Source organism: Neopelma chrysocephalum, unplaced genomic scaffold (genome assembly GCF_003984885.1).
Source record: "Neopelma chrysocephalum unplaced genomic scaffold, ASM398488v2 Primary Assembly neopelma1_172, whole genome shotgun sequence".
NCBI classification, from domain to species: Eukaryota; Metazoa; Chordata; class Aves; order Passeriformes; family Pipridae; genus Neopelma; species Neopelma chrysocephalum.
The window spans coordinates 191,372-210,361 of record NW_020897834.1 but is presented as its reverse complement, the minus strand read 5'-3'; the positions used below and the strand labels follow the sequence as shown (position 1 = coordinate 210,361).

At 50.1% G+C, this 18,990-nt stretch overlaps 1 protein-coding gene across 13 annotated transcripts in view; it reads right to left on the bottom strand.

Moving 5' to 3' along the window:
• Window positions 1-18,990, bottom strand: part of LOC113976573 (immunoglobulin-like and fibronectin type III domain-containing protein 1) — a 40,827-nt gene that overhangs the window by 15,949 nt on the left and 5,888 nt on the right. For 4 of the 13 annotated variants that reach the window (XM_027701879.1, XM_027701873.1, XM_027701880.1 and 1 more), the window contains exons 3-15: window positions 14,130-14,198; window positions 13,516-13,638; window positions 11,326-11,465; window positions 10,543-10,642; window positions 9,762-9,809; window positions 9,026-9,071; window positions 8,191-8,365; window positions 7,540-7,653; window positions 5,624-5,795; window positions 3,334-3,606; window positions 1,095-2,251; window positions 939-974; window positions 143-413 (exon numbers count right to left, since the gene is read on the bottom strand). In XM_027701879.1, the coding sequence (XP_027557680.1) occupies window positions 143-413; window positions 939-974; window positions 1,095-2,251; window positions 3,334-3,606; window positions 5,624-5,795; window positions 7,540-7,653; window positions 8,191-8,365; window positions 9,026-9,071; window positions 9,762-9,809; window positions 10,543-10,642; window positions 11,326-11,465; window positions 13,516-13,638; window positions 14,130-14,148 (2,674 nt within the window). In that variant the 5' untranslated portion in view covers window positions 14,149-14,198. The other 9 variants (XM_027701875.1, XM_027701876.1, XM_027701882.1 and 6 more) reach the window with 8 other exon arrangements.

Genomic DNA, 18,990 nt, shown 5'->3' with positions numbered 1-18,990 from the left:
TCCTTTCCATAGAGAGCCCCAACTCCCCCTGCACCAGCTACACCAACCCCACCAGCACCACCAGCTCCAGCTGGGAGACCATCCATTCCATAGGGAGAACCAACTCCTCCACCAACACCAGCACCACCAACACCAGCACCACCAGCACCACCAACACCAGCTCCAGCTGGGAGACCATCCTTTCCATAGGGAGCCCCAACTCCCCCTGCACCAGCAGCACCTGCTCCAGCTGGGAAACCATCCATTCCATAAGGAGACCCAACACCTCCAAAGCCACCACCTGCAGCTCCACCAGTGCCTGCACCAGCAGGGAGGCCATCTTTTCCATATGGATACCCAAATCCCCCTGCACCAGCACCACCAGCACCACCAAGACCAGCTCCAGCTGGAAGACCATCCTTTCCATAGGGAGAACCAACTCCCCCCGTCCCAGCTACACCAGCAGCACCAACACCTGCTCCAACTGGGAGACCATCCTTCCCATACAAAGATCCAACACCTCCAAAGCCACTACCTTCAGCTCCACCAACACCTGCTCCGGCAGGGATGCCATCTTTTCCATATGGATACCCATATGGCCCTGCACCAGCACCACCAGCACCACCAGCACCACCAGCCCCAGCAGGGATGCCATCCTTTCCATATGGAAAACCAACTCCCCCTGCACCAGCTACACCACCAACACCTGCTCCAGCTGGGAGACCATCCTTTCCATAGGGAGACCCAACTCCCCCTGCACCAGCTGCACCTCCAACACCAGCTCCAGCAGGGATGCCATCCTTTCCATAGGGAAGACCAACTCCCCCTGGACCAGCTGCACCTCCAACACCAGCTCCAGCAGGGACGCCATCCTTTCCATAGGGAAGACCAACTCCCCCCGCACCAGCTACACCACCAACCACTGCTCCAGCAGGGAGACCATCCTTTCCATAAGGAACCCCAAATCCCCCTGCACCAGCACCACCAACACCAGCTCCAGCAGGGATGCCATCCTTTCCATAGGGAAAAACAACTCCCCCTGCACCAGCTACACCAGCACCACCAGCTCCAGCAGGGATGCCATCCTTTCCATAAGGAACCCCAAATCCCCCTGCACCAGCACCACCAGCACCTCCAACCCCAGCTCCAGCTGGGAGACCATCCTTTCCATAGGGAGCCCCAAATCCCCCTGCACCTGAACCACCAGCAGCACCAGCCCCTGCTCCAAGTGGCCGACCATCTGGACCATAGAAAGCCCCCATTTCTCCTACAGAACTGCCACCTGCCCCAGGTAGAGCCCCATCTGCACTTGGAAAGCCACCTGGGCCATACAGCGAGCCAGCCCTGCCCCCCTGACCCAACTGAGCACTGGCATGAGGTGCCAGGCCGTCCTTGCCATAGGGAGCCCCTGTTTGGCCCTGTCTGTCCATCCCTGCTCCGTTCATGTCACCCACAGTCAGATCACCACCCTTGCCATGGTGGGACCCCATTCCTCCTGCAGGCCCTGCAGCACTCCCCCACGCTGCAGCCCCTGGGCCAGCCCTGCTGAACAGATCCCCCACACCATCTCCCACCCCGGCTGAACCAGGGCCGAGCCCATCTGGCACAGAACTTCCATCAGTGGCACCAAACCTCCCAACACCCCCAAAGCCAGCTCTGGAGCTGGGATCACCTAAATTTCCATCCTTGTCATGCCAAGAGCCCAAACCTTCTCCACCATCCATGCCCACGTGACCAGCACCCAGCACACCCTCTCCTCTGCCAGCCACAGAATCCCGTCCCCCTGCTCCTCCTGCTCCATCCCCAGGACCTTCCCTGCCTGGCACAGAGTCCTGGCCGTGCACAGGCCTTAATCCACCTTTGCCTCCTAAGCCTTTTAATCCAAAGATGCTGCCATCATTTGTCACTGAGTCTCCATCTAGATCTGCTCCAGAAAACTGCCCAGGCCCCATCCCTCCGTTCAGGTGGGTTTTGCGGAGCCCCTCTTTTCCCAAAAATATTTGGCTTCCATCATCAGTATCCATGGAGTGGCCTTGGCTGCTGCTTTGGCCGCTGCCTTGGCCTCTGTCCTGGCTGCTGCCTTGACCCTTCCTGTACCAGCCCTTTTTTTCCACACCGGTGTCCATGGCATGACCTTCATCCCCAGCACGTTCCTGGCGCCGAAGTTTCCTCGCCCTTTCATTGTCTGCCATCGTCTCCTTCAGCCACTCAGATGTCTCCCTTTCGATTTTTTCAATTATTTCCTCATCCTGTCTCTTCTTCCCTTTGGCATCTGCGTTGAAGTCACACGGTTTGATTGAAGCAGATAGAGTTTACAGAAAAAGAGGGGGGAGGGACAAAGAACAGATGATCAATAGGTCACCTACTGCATTAGTGGCCAAAGAAAACGTGTAAGCAGTTTTACAATTTAATTTTAGGATACAGACACATAGTACCTTTAAATATATTTAAATTCATTTCAAGTCCTGAATTTTTTCAGTGTCACATTCAGACGATGAAAAGTTAATTAGAGACAATTATTTTTATTTAAAACACAACTTTTTTTAGTGGAAACAGGTTGTTATAACAAACAAACAAACAAGACAAAACTGACAGAAAAACAAATTTCCAGCATGACAGGTCTGATTTAGAGGGGCTTAGATTGTATCTGGAACTCATTAGTTCCTTTTGCCTTCCCCCTGACCCCATGCCTGCCATAGTGTGGTCCCAGTGACAGCTTCCTCAAAAACACGTGGTGAGATATGGAGCAGTTTTTGATAACAGAGAACATTGCAGCTGTGCAGCAATAAGCCAATAGGATTTGTCAGGATTAATTAAAAAGAGAAAAATTGGTCTCATTTGAAGAGGAAAGAGAGTCTAAGCAGACCTTCATTTTTCCCAAATAGAATTTAGAATCCCAGACTGGTTTGGGTTGGAAGGGACCTTAAAGCTCATCCAGTCCCACCCCTGCCACAGGCAGGGACACTTTCCACTATCCCAGGTTGCTCCAACCTGGCCTTGGACACTTCCAGGGATGGGGCAGCCAGAGCTTCTCTGGGCAACCTGTGCCAGGGCCTCCCCACCCTCCCAGGGAAGAATTCCTTCCCAATATCCCATCTAACCCTGCCCTCTGTCACAATGAAGCCATCCCCCCTTGTCCTGTCCCTCCATCCCTTGTCCCTCTCCAGCTCTCCTGGAGCCCCTTTAGGCTCTAAAGACACCCCAGAACCTGAACACCCCCAACTCTATCACCCATGACTGAGGAACCAGAGGCTCAACAATTGATTTCTCAGCCTGGAAACATCTCCCTGGACAATCAGGCAGCGAGAGGAAGGTTCCTGTGTGCCCACCCCCCAGCCCACCCCCGGCACTCACACTCCACGAGCAGCCAGGCGCTGGAGGATCCCTGCCCCGCTTCCAGCGTGTACATCCCGCTGTCCGAGGGCTCCACGTTCTTGATGACGAGCTGGTGGGTGAGGCCGTCGGGCGACACGGAGATGTGGTGCCTGGGGCCGGCCTGCAGGGCGTGTGTCTTGTGCAGCCAGGCGGGGCGGTGGCAGGGGGTGCGCAGGATGCACTGGAACACGGCATCGCCCTGCTCGGGGCAGCGCACGTCGCTGAGCGGCTGCTGGAACCGGGCGGGGATGGCTGCGAGGGGAAACCAGAGCTGTCGGGGCCGAAAAACTCGGCGGGAAGGACTGCTCAGAGGCCTTGCATCCTTTGAGCAGCGAGGTATTTACTGGGATGCCTTAGGCTCTTTTTGATTTTTGATTTTTCCGATTTTTGTAAGTTTTAGAAGTAGTTCTGTAGTAAATGTAGGTCTTAGAACCAGCTGCATTTACTCCCTTACCCTTACCCTTAGCACAGTAGATACACATTCCCCAACCCTCTTACCCCATTCCATGGTCCCCATATCAATTACGCCCCCATAAATTCCATTAGAATATTTAGACTTCTCTTCAAGGTAGGCCTCTTCTGTTTAAGAACATCTAATCCCTGAGCCACAAGGTACAGTCAAGAACTGTGTGACCGTGTGCCCTCTGTACTCCCAGGAAGAGCGAGGTGATGAAGAAAAGGGTCTCAAAAAGACCCCAGACCCAATTCATAGAATCATAGAATCATCTGGGTTGGAAAGGACCTCCGAGATCATCAAGTCCAACCCTTGATCCAACCCCGCCGTGGTTCCCAGCCCATGGCACTGATGCCACATCCAGTCTCATCTTAAAAACCTCCAGGGACGGAGAATCCACCACTTCCCTGAGCCACCCATTCCAGTGTCTGATCACCCTCTCTGGAAAGAAATTCTTACTAATATCCAACCTAAACCTCCCCTGGCACAAGGGGCGGGCTGGGGGTGGACCGGGGTGAAGGCCTGGGGGTGGATAAAATCAGGGATTGGACAAACTGTTATAAAATTGTAACACTGGATTGGAGCTTCACCCGTCTCATAACCGAGGGGCACCATTAAACCCTTTCCTTACCTCACCTCCAGATTAAGTTGTCTCCAAGTTTTTTTTCTCCCTGAGTTTTCTTTAGGGAACAGTTGCAATGCAACGCTGGGAGCGAGGCAGGCAGCCCTGCACAGACTCACTCAAGGGCACCACACAAATCAAGGTTTTTATATGGTTTTACATATATGATTACTGGCATATTCCTATGATTACATCTATCTATACATATTCATGTAGGCAGAGTCCAGGCAGAGCTTAGGGCAGTGCTTCTCTTGGCACTGAATTTTGGGGGTATGTCCAGCCTTCGGCCTCAAGCTGGGGGTCGTCTTCCTACCTTTCTTGCTCTGACCTTCTTACCTTTCCATGGGTCTTGTCCTAACTACTGAAGCTTGCAGAAAGGCTCCAAGCCATCTCCTCCTATTCAGATGTCCACCTTATCCTAATTTATTACCCCCAGGTTCACTGTATACTGTTTCTAGTATTGTTCTGGGTTTAGGTCCAGTGAACAGAACAGCTCTGAGCAGCAGAACGAGTGCTGGGGGGGCTTTTCTTAGCAGGCCCAGATATCTCAGTTAACTCTTTCAGGCCTGGCCTTTGTTTCACCATGGAAAGGCAACAGCTCATTCTGTCCTCCCAGAAAAAGCTCGTTGCAGCTCAGGGAAGGAAGAACAGAGAGTTGTGGTGCCCGTGAGTGTCAGTTTAATGAGAAAATGGGAACACTGAGATGTGATCCTGTGACCAATTCTGCAGGATGGACCAGCAGAAAAGTGGATTTTTGTGTCATTATCTTCTGAGACATTTATCCCACACGTTGTTGATGTGCTGACAGTTTGTAGTCATCAATGTACTCCTGCAACACGATGCTTGGATTGAGTTATATCATTATTTTTCTGAGCTTACAGAAGGAAACTGTAGCATGGAGAAGTTGAGGAGTGTGCTCACTGTCATCCACAACTCAGAGCCAAACTGGTACTTGAACCTAGACTTGGTCCTTTGGACTGCAAATGCAGCACCTAAATCACATAATCACCCTCCTGCACTTTTTCACCTCTGCCATACAGGGAGCCCTTATTTGGCAACACCAAGCCAGTCCTCTGTAGCTGCCAGGAGTTACTGCTGAGCTTTGCACTTGCTCCCAGATAAAATTTTCCAGCAAAAAAACCCCAAACTTTTGTTATAGTTGCACATCACACACATTGAACTCAACTTCTCACCTTCAGCATCCAGTTCAGTGGAGAAAACAGGGACGTCCTCCACCCTGACTTGGTACACGCCTGCATCCTCTGGCTGCACGTCGTTGATGATGAAGTGGTACCTCCTCCCAATCCTCCTCAGGCAGTGCTTCCTGTACTCATCCCCCGTCCCGTAGCGGAGCCGCTGCCCGTCCTGGGGAGAGGAGGAGTGTTCCCACCCAGAGCTCAGCTGTGCCAGAGACTCACAGACTCACAGACTCAAAATTACTGAGTTGGAAGGGACCCACAAGGACCATCCAGTCCAACCCTCAGCCCTGCACAGGACCATCCCCAGAGTCCCACCCTGTGCCCCAGAGGATCAGCCAAACCCTCCTGGAGCTCTGGCAGCCTTGGGGCTGTGCCCACTGCCCTGGGGAGCCTGGGCAGTGCCCAACCAGCCTCTGGGGGAAGAACCTTTGCCTGAGATCCAACCTGAGCCTGCCCTGACACAGCTCCAGCCATTCCCTGGCTGCTGTCCCTGGTCCCCCCAGAGCAGAGCTCAGTCCCTGCCCCTCCTCCCAGGAAGGTGGAACTGCAGTGAGGTCTCCCCTCAGTTTTCTCCAGCTGAACACACCAAGTGCCCTCAGTGTCCTCACACGGCTTCAAATCAAGGCTCTTCTCCACCTTCATGTGCCTCCTTTGGACACTCTCTAATGGTTTCATATCTTCCTCACATTGGTGTGACCAAAACTGCCACAATATTCCATGTGAGGCTGGCCCAGAGCAGAGCACAAATCAGGGCAAATTGGTGCTACAATCCCCTCTTTGATACAAATGAGTAACTGCAGAGAAGTCTCCACTCTGCTCCTGCTGACAGTGGTCAGGGCTCAGTGCTTGTGCAGCATCTGTGCAGAAAGTCCTGCACAGAACAGGGCACCAGACCCTCAAACTGGGCAGAGCAGCAGCTTTGTGCTGGTCCACATAAGGGTTTGAGGCTTAACTAATGCACAGTTACTGTCACTTCAAAGACAAAGTGCTTTCTTTGCTCAGATTTCAGCATCTTCACAGCTGGAGAAGCAGGAGAGTTCCCTTTCTGGAACACAACTGGGTGACATTCTCCACACTGTGGCTCAGAGACTTCATGTCATACCTTTGACTCAGGAGTTCATGGTTAGTCTGACCTCTCCAATGAATCCTGATTTCCCCTGTGTTAGAGCCACTAACCACGGTTTGACTGGAATTTAACTTCCAGAAACACATCCACAGCCCTGAGCACCTGGGGGTCACATCAGAGGAACTACACACCCAAATGGGAGATTTTACTGCCTTGAGATTTTCTTTCACTGAAGGGAGTTATAGTGGAATAGTTTGAGAAAGAGAATAAAATTTACAGGAAACTGCAGGATTTCTGCAGCCTGAAAGGCTCTGTTAGGGCAAGGGGTGATGGTTTTAAACTGAAGGAGGGTCAATTTAGATCAGACAAAAGAAAGCAGATTTTTACAGTGAGGGTGGGGAGGCCCTGGCACAGGTTGCCCAGAGAAGCTGTGGCTGCCCCACCCCTGGAAGTGTCCCAGGCCAGGTTGGACAGGGTTTGGGATGGTGGGATAGCATAAGGTGTCCCTGCCCATGGCAGGGGGTTGGACTAGTTGGCCTTTTAGAGATCCCTTCCAACTCCAGCTGTTCTACGAACTCTTCTCACTGGGAGAGCTCTTGCCAAGGATGTCAGTGACTGTGTGCCCTGTGCTTGGATTTACAAACCCAGGGGATGTTCACCCCCAAAGACTGCACACACCAACACTGCTCCCTGACCCAGGCAGGGCTCTGCAAAGCACAGACAGCTCTATTTGCTCCCAGCCATTGCTCAGGTGAAGCCTTTTCTGCAGGAGACTCCAGTGGCTGCTCTGACCAACTTTCCCACCTGCCCCGAGCTGCTGCTGCCCAGCCCCTCTGCCCCTCACCTTGAGCAGATACACGTTGCTGTTTTTGTTTTTCAGCTCCATCTCCAGGCTGAACGTGGCATTTCCCTCCTTGTTGACTTTGATGTGTTCCAAGTTTTTGATACTGTGAATTAACTGCAAAGGGAAATCAAAGAACCTCGTAAATGGTAAAGCTGCTGTGACAGAAGTTCTTAAGCTGTTGAATTAATGTGAAATCTGCTGTTTATCTGCAGATAAAGAGCTACCTCTAAGGTTATGTGTGCAGAAGATGTTTTTGTGAGCTTCCACAGTTTCCTCCTGCACACAAATGATATTTTACGTGCTGCCTCTTGATCACTCACTCACTGTCCATGCAGGTTTCTACATGCATGTCAAGGCCAATTTTGACTCTTGAGCATGTAACTTTTCAGTTTGGGGTCCAAATTCTCAGCAGAGGCAACTGAACCCCCCTATGGTCAGTGTCTCCTAAAATCTACAAACTCAATTTCCAAAAATTCATCAGCATTTTCATCTGCAGGAGTAAAATGAGACTTCTTTAAACACTGTCATAAATCACTCTCTTATCCAGTAAGATTTTCATCTACAAAGCAATTTAGGAAGATCCAGCCTGTTGCCAGAAGCTACTGAGGACTCTGCTGTTTGTTAAAAATCGGTGGTTTCAGTTTATTTTACCTCATCTTGTTCACTCTCTGCGTCCTTCCTCAGCTCCTGCAGCTTCCTCAGCATCCCACGGAAGTCAACAATTCCATATTTAAGGCAGATTTTCTCATAGTCTCTCCTGTCTGCGTGGAGCAGCAGCTGCCACACGGCCTCTTTGTCCAGGGGTTTGGGTTTTGGTGCTACAACCCTTGGAACCAGGGGGGAAGAAAAGAAAAATATCTAGACATTTTGACAGACAACAAGACATCTGTTTTTTTTCTATTTTTCTATACTTGATTCTCTTTCATCTCTCTCCATCACTTCTGTAGTTCACTGGGCCTGGCAGGAAAGAGAGCGGCTCCTCCAGAAGAGGTTTCCTGTATCTGTACCATGAATTAAGTGATGACAGGGAACAACTGTTGACACTGTTCCATTATCAGCAGAGTCACTGGCACAGTTTGGAACAAGGGTTCTGCCAGAGATCATTCCCAGCAGGCAATCCTGGGAGGTTCCCAGCTGGGAAGGGAAGGGGTTGTGCCATGTACTCTGGCCAGGGAGCCAGGGCTCACCCTGATCATCCAGAGCCACCAGGACATGAAGATTTTCCCCTTGGCCAGGAAGTTATTCATGAGCTGAACATGGGAAAGCAGAGAAACATCTTTCCAGTCAGAATCTGCAGAGGGACATTCCCCCCAAATGAGGTTGGTGCCTTGTGTTATCTCAGCCTCACAGGCAGGGCCAGGCTGTCCTGGGGTGTCTCTCCACAACTTTGGAAACAAGAGGTGCTGCCCTGCAGGTCTGTGAAGTTGTCCCCTGTCACCAACAAACTTCCAGAAGTGTGACAGTGGCCCTCACTGTGGAGACTCACCTCTTCCTCAGCAGCTTCTTGGAGTCCTGGAGCGTCTTCTTGAGCTCTGTTAGAGGGGTGGGGGGAACAACAAACCTTCAGACACCCAGCACTGTAAAATCCATCCCCAAAGAGCAGATGATGCAAACCAACCCCTGACAACAGCCCTCTCTGCTGGGCTCTGGGGATTTGTCTCACACTTTACAAACTGTCATGAAACTTGGAGTCAGTTCTCACTGCCAGACTCGTCCTTTGAGTGCCAACAACTTTCATTGCTCCCTCAGGGACCTTCCTCCAGTAACCCACTATTTTCCATATTAACATGTTTGATCCAGCTGTATCTGACATCCCAAAATCCTTCTCTAGCCCTGATGATTCTGCAATCACTAATTAGAGCAGCTCAAAGCCATGTTTAACATCATCACTTTACCCAAAGGTAAAGAGCAAGCAGAGATGAGAGAACATCAGAGACTCATTAATCTTTTTCTTACTTTAGTCTTTACAGATTTGGGATAGTAATAATGTGGCAGACAGAGTATTATTAACTATGCCTCCCCCTTAATATAATATAATGTAATATAATATAATATAATATAATATAATACAATATAACATAACATAATATAATATACAATATAATATAATATAATATATAATATATAATACAATATAATACAATATGATATAATATAATATATAATACAATATGATATAATATAATATATAATACAATATAATATATATCTCTTTCTCTTACCATCAGCAGCATGAACAGGAACATATTTTACTTTCCTCTTAAAGCCAACTGATAGTTTATAAGAGAAAACAGAAGGAAAACAAGCCATGAGATGAACAAACAGCAGTAAACCAATGAACCATGAAACTTCAGTATCTGTTCCCAGTGTAAGGGGAAACCCCAGCTTGGATTTCTTTGTCAATCTGACATTGACTCCCAGGAATCTCCATCTATAAATGTGATATTCCCACTGCAATCGACTCTGTGCTGACTGGATGCTCCACACAGAGGAGGAGAACGTTTCTGCCCCATGAATTTGATGGTTTAAGCAAGGGGAGGAAACATTAACACCTTGGTTTGGAAGTGGGGAGTCAACTGCAGACGTGCCTTCTGAACTTGCTTCAGAGGACACTTCAACACAGTCCACCTTCTGCTCAGATTCCAAGAATATCAGTTGTATTTGACCCACAAAATGCCCATTTCTCCCCACTGACTCTAAAGGGAAGCAGGGGAACGCAGCTGAAGTGGGTCCATCCCAGAGGACTGGTTTGTTCAGCAGCACAAAGGAAGGGTCGAGCCCAGTCAAACCCAGAGGGGCAGGTTTGCACCCAGTGCTGTGACCACAATTCCACCTCCTTCCCCCTGCTCAGAGCTCACAGTGCCACGGGGCCACCAACACACCTCCAGTCCTCGGGGAGGGAATGAGAGACCTGCACCCCAAGGATGCTCAGACAGAGCCCAGGGCACCCACCCCGGGGCAGCAAAGGGCTGTTTGGGATCTTTGCAGCCCTGTCAGCCCCACCTTGGATGATCCTGAGGCCCACGGAGCAGGAAGCTTCCCCGTACTCATTGACAGCACAGCACCGGTACAAATCACTGTCATCCATCACCAGCCTGTTGATCTGCAGCAGGAGAACACGGGAACTGCTCACTCCCAGCACTGGGGGTCAGGGAATTGCTCACTCCCAGCACTGGGGGTCAGGGAATTGCTCACTCCCAGCACTGGGGGTCAGGGAACTGCTCACTCCCAGCACTGGGGGTCAGGGAATTGCTCACTCCCAGCACTGGGGGTCAGTTCATACCATCAGCTCCTGAAAAGGAGCCACTCAAAGGCAGCTCAGAGCTCTCTTCTGTTCCCATGAGGGCTCTTAAAGCTTTGTTTGCTTATCTTTGTGTTGTCTCAGAGCTGGGGACACGTAGAATCACAGAATATCCTGGGCTGGACGGGACCCACAAGGACCATCCAGTCCAACCCTCAGCCCTGCACAGGCCCATCCCAAGAGTCACCCCCTGTGCCCCAGAGGATCATCCAAACCCTCCTGGAGCTCTGGCAGCCTTGGGGCTGTGCCCACTGCCCTGGGGAGCCTGGGCAGTGCCCAACCAGCCTCTGGGGGAAGAACCTTTTCCCGAGATCCAACCTGACCCTGCCCTGGCACAGCTCCAGCCATTCCCTGGGTGCTGTCCCTGGTCCCCCCAGAGCAGAGCTCAGTCCCTGCCCCTCCTCTGCCCCTCAGCCCATTGCAGGTTTTTCCTTCCCATTTCTCTCTCAGTTCCACAAGTCCTTTCTGGAATATTTGATCTTTACCTGCAGAATGAATTCATTTGTGGCACTATTGAAGGACATTTCATACTTGGCAGGATCATCCATCCCTTTTCGTGTACGTGACCATTTCACCTCTGGGGTTGGGACACCTTTGACCACAGCTCTGAAAATGGCATTTTTACCTTTGAAAAGAGGCAAGAAATTAGTTAAGACAGTCTTGAACATGAACAGTCTTGAACTCTCATGGCAGGCCTCTTGTTATCAATAGATTGATCTCCAGAGTGAGCCACCATCTGTTGTTTTGGGCAGAAACATTCTTCAAAAATAATGATGGCTTTTATTTTGCACATCAGTAATTCAGGGTTTGTCTGTATTCAATCATAAGAGGCCTTTAAAATGTGGTGTTACCCTGCCAGATGTGGCTGCTGACATCTCTGCCCATCTCTGCAGCCCTACAGCGAGTTCAGCCTTGACCTTGACCTGCTGTTGGCAGCTTGTGCCTCTGCCTGACAGCCGGAAAACGCCCAAATCTATTCTCTTCAAACATATATTCCCTATAAAATCCCAGTGCTCCTCCATTCTATCAGCCTACAGTGCCTTGTCTGCTGGCCTGGCACCACCCTGCACCCCACCCACCCCAGGCTCTGCTCTCTGAAAAGGCAGGGAAGGGAGGAGGGGATGGGCTTCGGCTCCTTCATCCCTGCTCCCCTAAAAGGGGTTTTCTGAGTGCACAGAAACCTCCAACAGCTTTCCCACTGCCTGCTACAGACCTCTGCTTCCAACAGGCTTCAGAAACATGAGGAACACTGGGAAACAACGAGTCAGAGAAGTGAGTCATGGTGAAGTGGAATAGAAGTGGAGGTGAGTTATCCTCTCACTCAGCTCAGGACGGAAATGATTGTTGTCTTTCTTTTGCAATAGTTTTGATCTTCAGATGGCCAACACTGTTCAAAATTCTCCCCAGGAAGCCTTGCAATGTTTCCCACACCCTTCTGCAGTCACCACCACCACCAACTTCTTTTATGGAACAACAGATTCTTATCAAAAGGCGTTTTCCAGCCTTTGAGATCAGAGCACTATTGTTAAAGTCTGATTCCAATTTATTGTCCCCATGTCATATTTCAGCCATTTTGGCTGCACTTTTGCTTGTCATGTGCCACAGGCCACAGCTGCACAGCTGAGGGAATCAGCTCCCACATGCACTGAACACAGTGGGGGGATGATGGTGTAAATAAAGACACTCATGGTGCCTCTGCACAGAATTCAGTTTACAGCGACCAACCTGAATGCACAAACATTTTATACAGGAACTGTGAGAAACCTGCTGCAAATGAAATAAGTGGGAAAATTCAGACAGGTGAAAATTCAGACAGGTGAAAATTTAGTCAGGGGCCTTGGTTCATTCCTGAAACTTGAAGGTGGAGGAGGAGGAGAGGGGAGGTTCCACTAGAGGCCACTGTGCTCCTTCATAAAACCTCAATGGCTTGAAAATCAACAGATGGGTGAGAAACACTGAATCCACAGGTCGGTGTGGGGAGGGAAGAGGAGCTACAGGATCTCCTCAGGCCATTCCACTCCAAATAAATATATATATTATATATATATATATGTATGTATGAGTCTCTGCAAGTGCAGAGAGACCACAGGGAGGCTTTTCATTGATGTTTGATCTTGACTCATCAGCTGCTTTCCCTGTGCAAGATCCATGTTGCTCCTTAAGCAATAAATGGAATCATCACGGAACCACAGAATGGTTTGGGACCTCAAAGCTCATCCCATTCATGCCCCTTTAGGCATGGGAAAGCTGCTGTAGCCAAAATAGCACCTGAAGCCAGAATATCTTACTTTAAAAACCAGTTAATTTTAGTGCTGAACACTCATAATACAAGTTAGTTCAGCAGAAAAACAAACAAACAGAAAACCAAATTTTTCAATGTGCTTCATCTTTTGCTGCAAAATACTTACTTTGAGAGCTTCCTGCAGAATTCACAGGATTTATTGCCCACTTTAGGAGCCAGATTTTGGTCTTGCACATGCAAGGAGTCCTCTGTCAGCACTGATGGAATTCTCACCAGTGTAACAAAGACTTTGGCCACACAACACTTTTTTTCTGGTCATGCCAAAACCACTTTAGAAACCACTTTTACTTAATTACAATAATTGTTCCATGCTGGTGAGAGGTGGAGTCAAGCCTCCAGGTCTGTGGCTTTGCCTGTCTTTCAAGAATCTCACCTTCCTGCAGGGTCAGAGTGAGAGGTTTCCTCTCAAAGTCGGGTGTACTGCATCCTTCTGGAACATCATTCACAAACTGGGTGATGAGAACCCCTGGGATAGCAGATTTCTTGAAGGTTTTTACTAGAAAGGCAAGAAAAAATATATTTAATTAGCATAACATTTGTCCTTCAGGAACAATCTCTCAGCCTGCAGAGAAGCAGCTGCTCCTGCCCAGCTCCTCTTGGACAACAAAGGTCCCACCCGTTCCAGTCCCAGTGTGTCCTAAGGCTGGAGCACTGAGGTCTTGGCTTTGGAAAACCAGTGTCCAACTGGGAAAATCTGCAGCAAAGATCCCAATCCAGGCCCCCCTTTTGGCCCCAGCTCTAGGGGTGGTTGGGACAGGGGAAAGCTTTGCATCAGTCATTGTCCCAGATAACACTTCAGAATCTGGCAGGACAAAGCCCCTCTTGCCAAGGTCAGCAGCACCTGAGGGGTCAGTTCCTGGTGTCCCTCCTTGAGGAGGGGGGACAGACACCCCCAGACCAGACAGACACCCCCAGACCAGCCCAGCAAGCTGGGGTTGTTCCCAAGGGCACTGCAGGGAGTTCCCAGAGCTGTGTCTGTTCTCTCACCTGGCTGGGGGCTGCTCATGGTGCCCTGCTCAGCTTTCTGGGATCACCACGAACAGGTCAGGGGTTCTCCTGGGAAAAAGGACAAATCACTGCATTATTCACAGTTCACAAGGGAAGGGACAGACCTGAACACTGCTCCCTTCACTGGCACAGTTTGCCCTTCCTCACTCGCAGCCAAGCTGAGACAGAGCTGCCAATGGTGTCCTCTCAGGACACATCCCAACGAGGTCCTGAACCAGCACAAACTGGGCAGGAGAACGACTGGAAGGGCTGAGTGGGAAATGCACACATCCAACAGCATCCCTCTGCCACCCCTTCCCTGCCCATGGCACCTGGCTCTCCTCCAAACACCTCCTCTCGTGTTTCAGGCAAATATTACATCACATGGCTCTCACATGGGGAGTCCTGATGGATGGCGAGAGCAGTTGCTGAGAAGAAAGCCACAGACATGGATGTCTAAACTGGGGCATGAAGCAGAAGCACATCCTGATCTAAATTAGCTTGTTTAAATTAGCAACAGACCCGAGAGCAGAGCAGAAGACTTTAGAAGGAAATGGTGAAGTGTGAGCTGGGCATTCAGCAGTTATTGTCATGGATCACTCCTGTGACCTTCTGCCAGAGGCGTCTCTTTCCTTGTATTTTAAACTGGACAATGTGTAATGTAACACATCCCTGTCCCGAAGGCAAACTGGGAAGGCAGATTCCTTGTCACATGAGAGATGCTCACAAACTCTAGAGTTACTGCAGCTCTGCAGGAGCAGTTGGATTGGATTCCCCCGTGGGACTGAGGCTGCTCCCTGTTTACCCTCTGCACTCCTTCAGTCAGGAGAGACACACAGGAACATGCAACTTCCATCAGCTTTAAAAGGCACGGGGACTTTGGGAGCTCTCATCCAGCTGAGAAGTGTCACAGGCACATGGTGAAAACCCAGGGTATGACCCCAACACCTCCCCATTCCACACTCAGCTCGGAGCTGCATCACCTGGGTGAAACCTGCTTTCAGCTAAACATAAAACCAACTAAACTACTACAAATAATTTTTGCTGTGTGCCTCATAGACAGGCCAAAGAAAGTGTCACTCACAGTACTTCTGGGTCAAATTCTGAACCAAAATTTGATTTTCCACTACTCAGTAGCTGCAAAGAGCCACAGGCACCTCCCCACAACAACTCACTGGCTCCACTGTTGCCTTAAAATAAAGTCTTATTTTGGGGCTCTGCACACTACACAGATCTCATCAGTAATTAATATCACTCCAGAGACTCACTGACCTCAGTGGAAATGCACTGAGACAACAGCCATGGGAGATGATGCCGGGGCTGTGTGAGCACCAGCCAGGTCATCCCCTCTGCCTGTCCCTCCCTGCCCTGCTGTGGGTGACTCCTGCCCTCCCCATGAGCACCAGCACGATCATCCCCTCTCCCTGTGCCCTCCCTGCCCTGCTGTGGGTGACTCCTGCCCTCCCCATGAGCCTCAGCCAGGTCATCCCCTCTCCCTGAGCCCTCCCTGCCCTGCTGTGGGTGACTCCTGCTCTCCCCACCACCACAGGAGTTCCACATCTCACTTGGGTGCTGCTGTTTTGGCAGTTCCTTCTGCAAACCCTTGTAAACAGGGTTGTACAGTGACCTCTGTCAACCTTTGGGAGATGTTTCAGAACTTGCAAATGAAGGGATGAGCAGCTTGTGTCAGGGAAAAGACACAAAACCTAAAGGAAAAGCAGCTGATTCCAGGGCACCCTGCCCTGCCCCGGGCAGAGCTTTGCACAGTGAATGGCTGAGATTTTGAGAGGCTCTTGATCACCCTCTTCTGATGGATTTAATTTGTCCTCCCAGCAAACATCATAATCCCCTATTGCCTCTTGTATCTCCCTTGTCACCTAAACATGTCACCACTCCCGGGGCTGGAATGCCTGGTGCTTACAACGTTCACCAAGCAGGATTACCTGACACCAGCCTGCAGCAGCTTTCACTAAGCTCTATTTATGTTGCACTTACATTTATTCTTTGCTACTCCCAACTTCTTCCCCTCCCCACCAGGCAATGGTGACAAGCATCCACACTGAAACATGAACATGGTCCAAACTCTCAGGTCCAAAGCCATCAAGAATCTTATTATTATCTTAAATTACCCAATGTTTCGAGCCAGGCTGTTGTTCTCAGTCCTGTGGGACCGTGGATATGTGTTAACATAGTTCAAACCAATTGAGAAATGGCCACATTCAAATCTAGTTTTGTAAAAAGCCCAAATATTGACAATATTTGTACACAGGCACCGTGTCTGCATCTCCCAGTGCACAACATGCACTATGTGCACTATGGATAAACTGCTGAGTTTACAGGGTCTTAAATATTTCAGAAATTCACTTGGATTAAAGATAAGCTGCTGTGAGTCCTTAAACTGCTGTGAATTCCTGACTTCTGGAGAATGAGAACGAAGCATGTTGATTGCACAGTTAAAATAACAGTGCCAGGGCATGCAGGGGAACATTCCTGCAGCGTAATTAATCCAACCACATCACATTTTCTGGTGTCTTGTGTGTGAAATAAGGACCAGAAAATAACACACTGGTTGGCACTGACTCATCAAACCCTGCCCTTCTCACTTTTAAAATTTCTACTCCCCTGTTACATGAATGCCCACGACTGTGCTTTGACTTCAGTTCAATCCAGAAAAAGAAATCACAGGATTTTTAGAATGAGACAGCAAAAATGGTCATAGTGTAATCGTGTCTTCACTCAGAGGTGCCTGAAACTTTGGTGTCCACATCAGGATGATTTGATCAATGGAGGCAAGGAAATGCTTCCAAGAAGGAACCCCCCTCCCCAGGGGAGTGCTGTGGACCAGCACCCCCAGCACAACAGGGAGACACTGGAAGGAGCTCAACACCCTCACTCCTCTGGAAAACACCTCAGTGTTGTGCATTAGCCACATTCAGGTATCCAAGCCTTGGCCATTCCCCATCCCGGAGGAATTCCGTGCAGCTGCACAGACACCCCCTCTGGAGATGCAGCAAGGCCAGAGCGAGCCCTTGGCTACCGACAGCATCTAAGGTACCAAAATAACCCAGCTTGCCCAGTGGGCTGGGAGGGCTGGGAGGGCTGGGAGGGCTGCCCCTCATCCTGTCTGTCCGTCAGTCTGTCTGGATGAGCCAGAGCAGGAGCCCTGTCCCTGGGAGCCTGACTGGACACCGGTGCTGGGGCCATAAATCAGCCGAGTGGAGAAGCAGAACATTTGGGAGTCACAGGATTTGTAGGTGCTGCTGGTGTCACAAGGAGTTATTTACGGGGTTCAGACGGTGGAATACACAGACAGTGTGACATAATTGCTGGCAGGGGCTGGTGAGCAAAATTAGCCAAACCTGTAGGGAAGTGCTGGGCAAGGAGAGGTTCACAGGGAGGTGGTGGGTCCAGGATGTGCCACAGGCCCCGCACAAGCACAGCACGTGGGGGGGACAAAGCCATGAACACAGGCTTAAATCAGCATTATTAATAAAGGAATCAGCAGCAGATGCAGCATTCTATTGCATAGGAGCACAGAATCATAAAATCAGAGAATCTCCTGAGCTGGAAGAGACCCTAAGGATCATCCAGTCCAACCCCTGGCCCTGCACAGGACATCCCAACAATCCCACCCTGTTCAAACCCTCCTGGAGCTCTGGCAGCCCTGGGGCTGTGCCCACTGCCCTGGGGAGCCTGTTCAGAGCCCGACCACCCTCTGGGAGGAGAACCTTTTCCTGAGATCCAGCCCAAACCTCCTCTGACCTCCTTTTCTCTTTGCATCTCTCTTTGAATTTCTCTTTGAAATTCATAAAAATCAAGGCAGTCCTAACACAGCAAACCTTCTAACCAAAATACCAAACTGTTGTGTGCTTAGTCCCAAATCCCAGCTGTGCTTTACCCCAGAGACCCAGGTACTCACTGAGAAGCAGGATCTCTCACCTATAATTTCTCTTTTAGCTTTGAGTGGGCTTTCTGTGTTTATTTGTTAACCTGAAGCAATCTTTTGAGCTTGAGTCTCCCCACTGCACATTTCTAAAGGACAGTCTCCAAGCCCTTGGTCAGAACCACAGGACTGAAGACCAGCAACTGCAGAAGTGCAGCTTCATGCAGAGTTCTGAGCAGGTCACGGAGGGGGAACGTCACGAGCTCCCCAGTGATGAATGGGGGTGTTGTGCAGAGTGAGGAGGAATGCCCAAGGATCAGATTTTGTGTGACTTATCCCCTCAGTAAATCTATACTGCCCCTGATCTTCTCCTCTGCCTCGGGGATTACAAATACAGCGTAAGTGGTTGCTCCTTCTGCCCCTGATCCCTGTACACAAACACCAGACACTCTGCCCCCGTTTATTTAGCACAGTGGCACTGAGGCCAAAGGCCAAAAGGCAACACACACCAGCTGTAATTTCCAAGGGTGAGCAGGACGATGAATTCACGTCCCTTTGGTGAAGCAGCTCAGGCTGCTCCTTCCCACATCCACAACACCCCCAGGAATTCTTTTGTAACACGGACAGGCACTTTCACACAGTCCATAGATTAAAAGCATCACAGAGCATCTACAGCAAAGTCCTACTGCCAGGAAGGAAAAATAACATATCCCTACTTACTGTCCAAAGAAATGATGAGAAATGATAAAAACCTTTAGGAATCTCAGTGTACCTGTGCCACGAGTGCAGTGTCACCTCCATGGGACAGGTACAGGAGACCTTCAACAGCCTGTCATCCTCCTTGGGAAATATGTGGGTGCTACAGGAGCCCAGGGATACAGGAGCCCAACCCTACAGGACCCAATTCTACAGGAGAATGACCCTACAGGACCCCAACCCTACAGGACCCAATTTACAGGATCCCAACCCTACAGGACC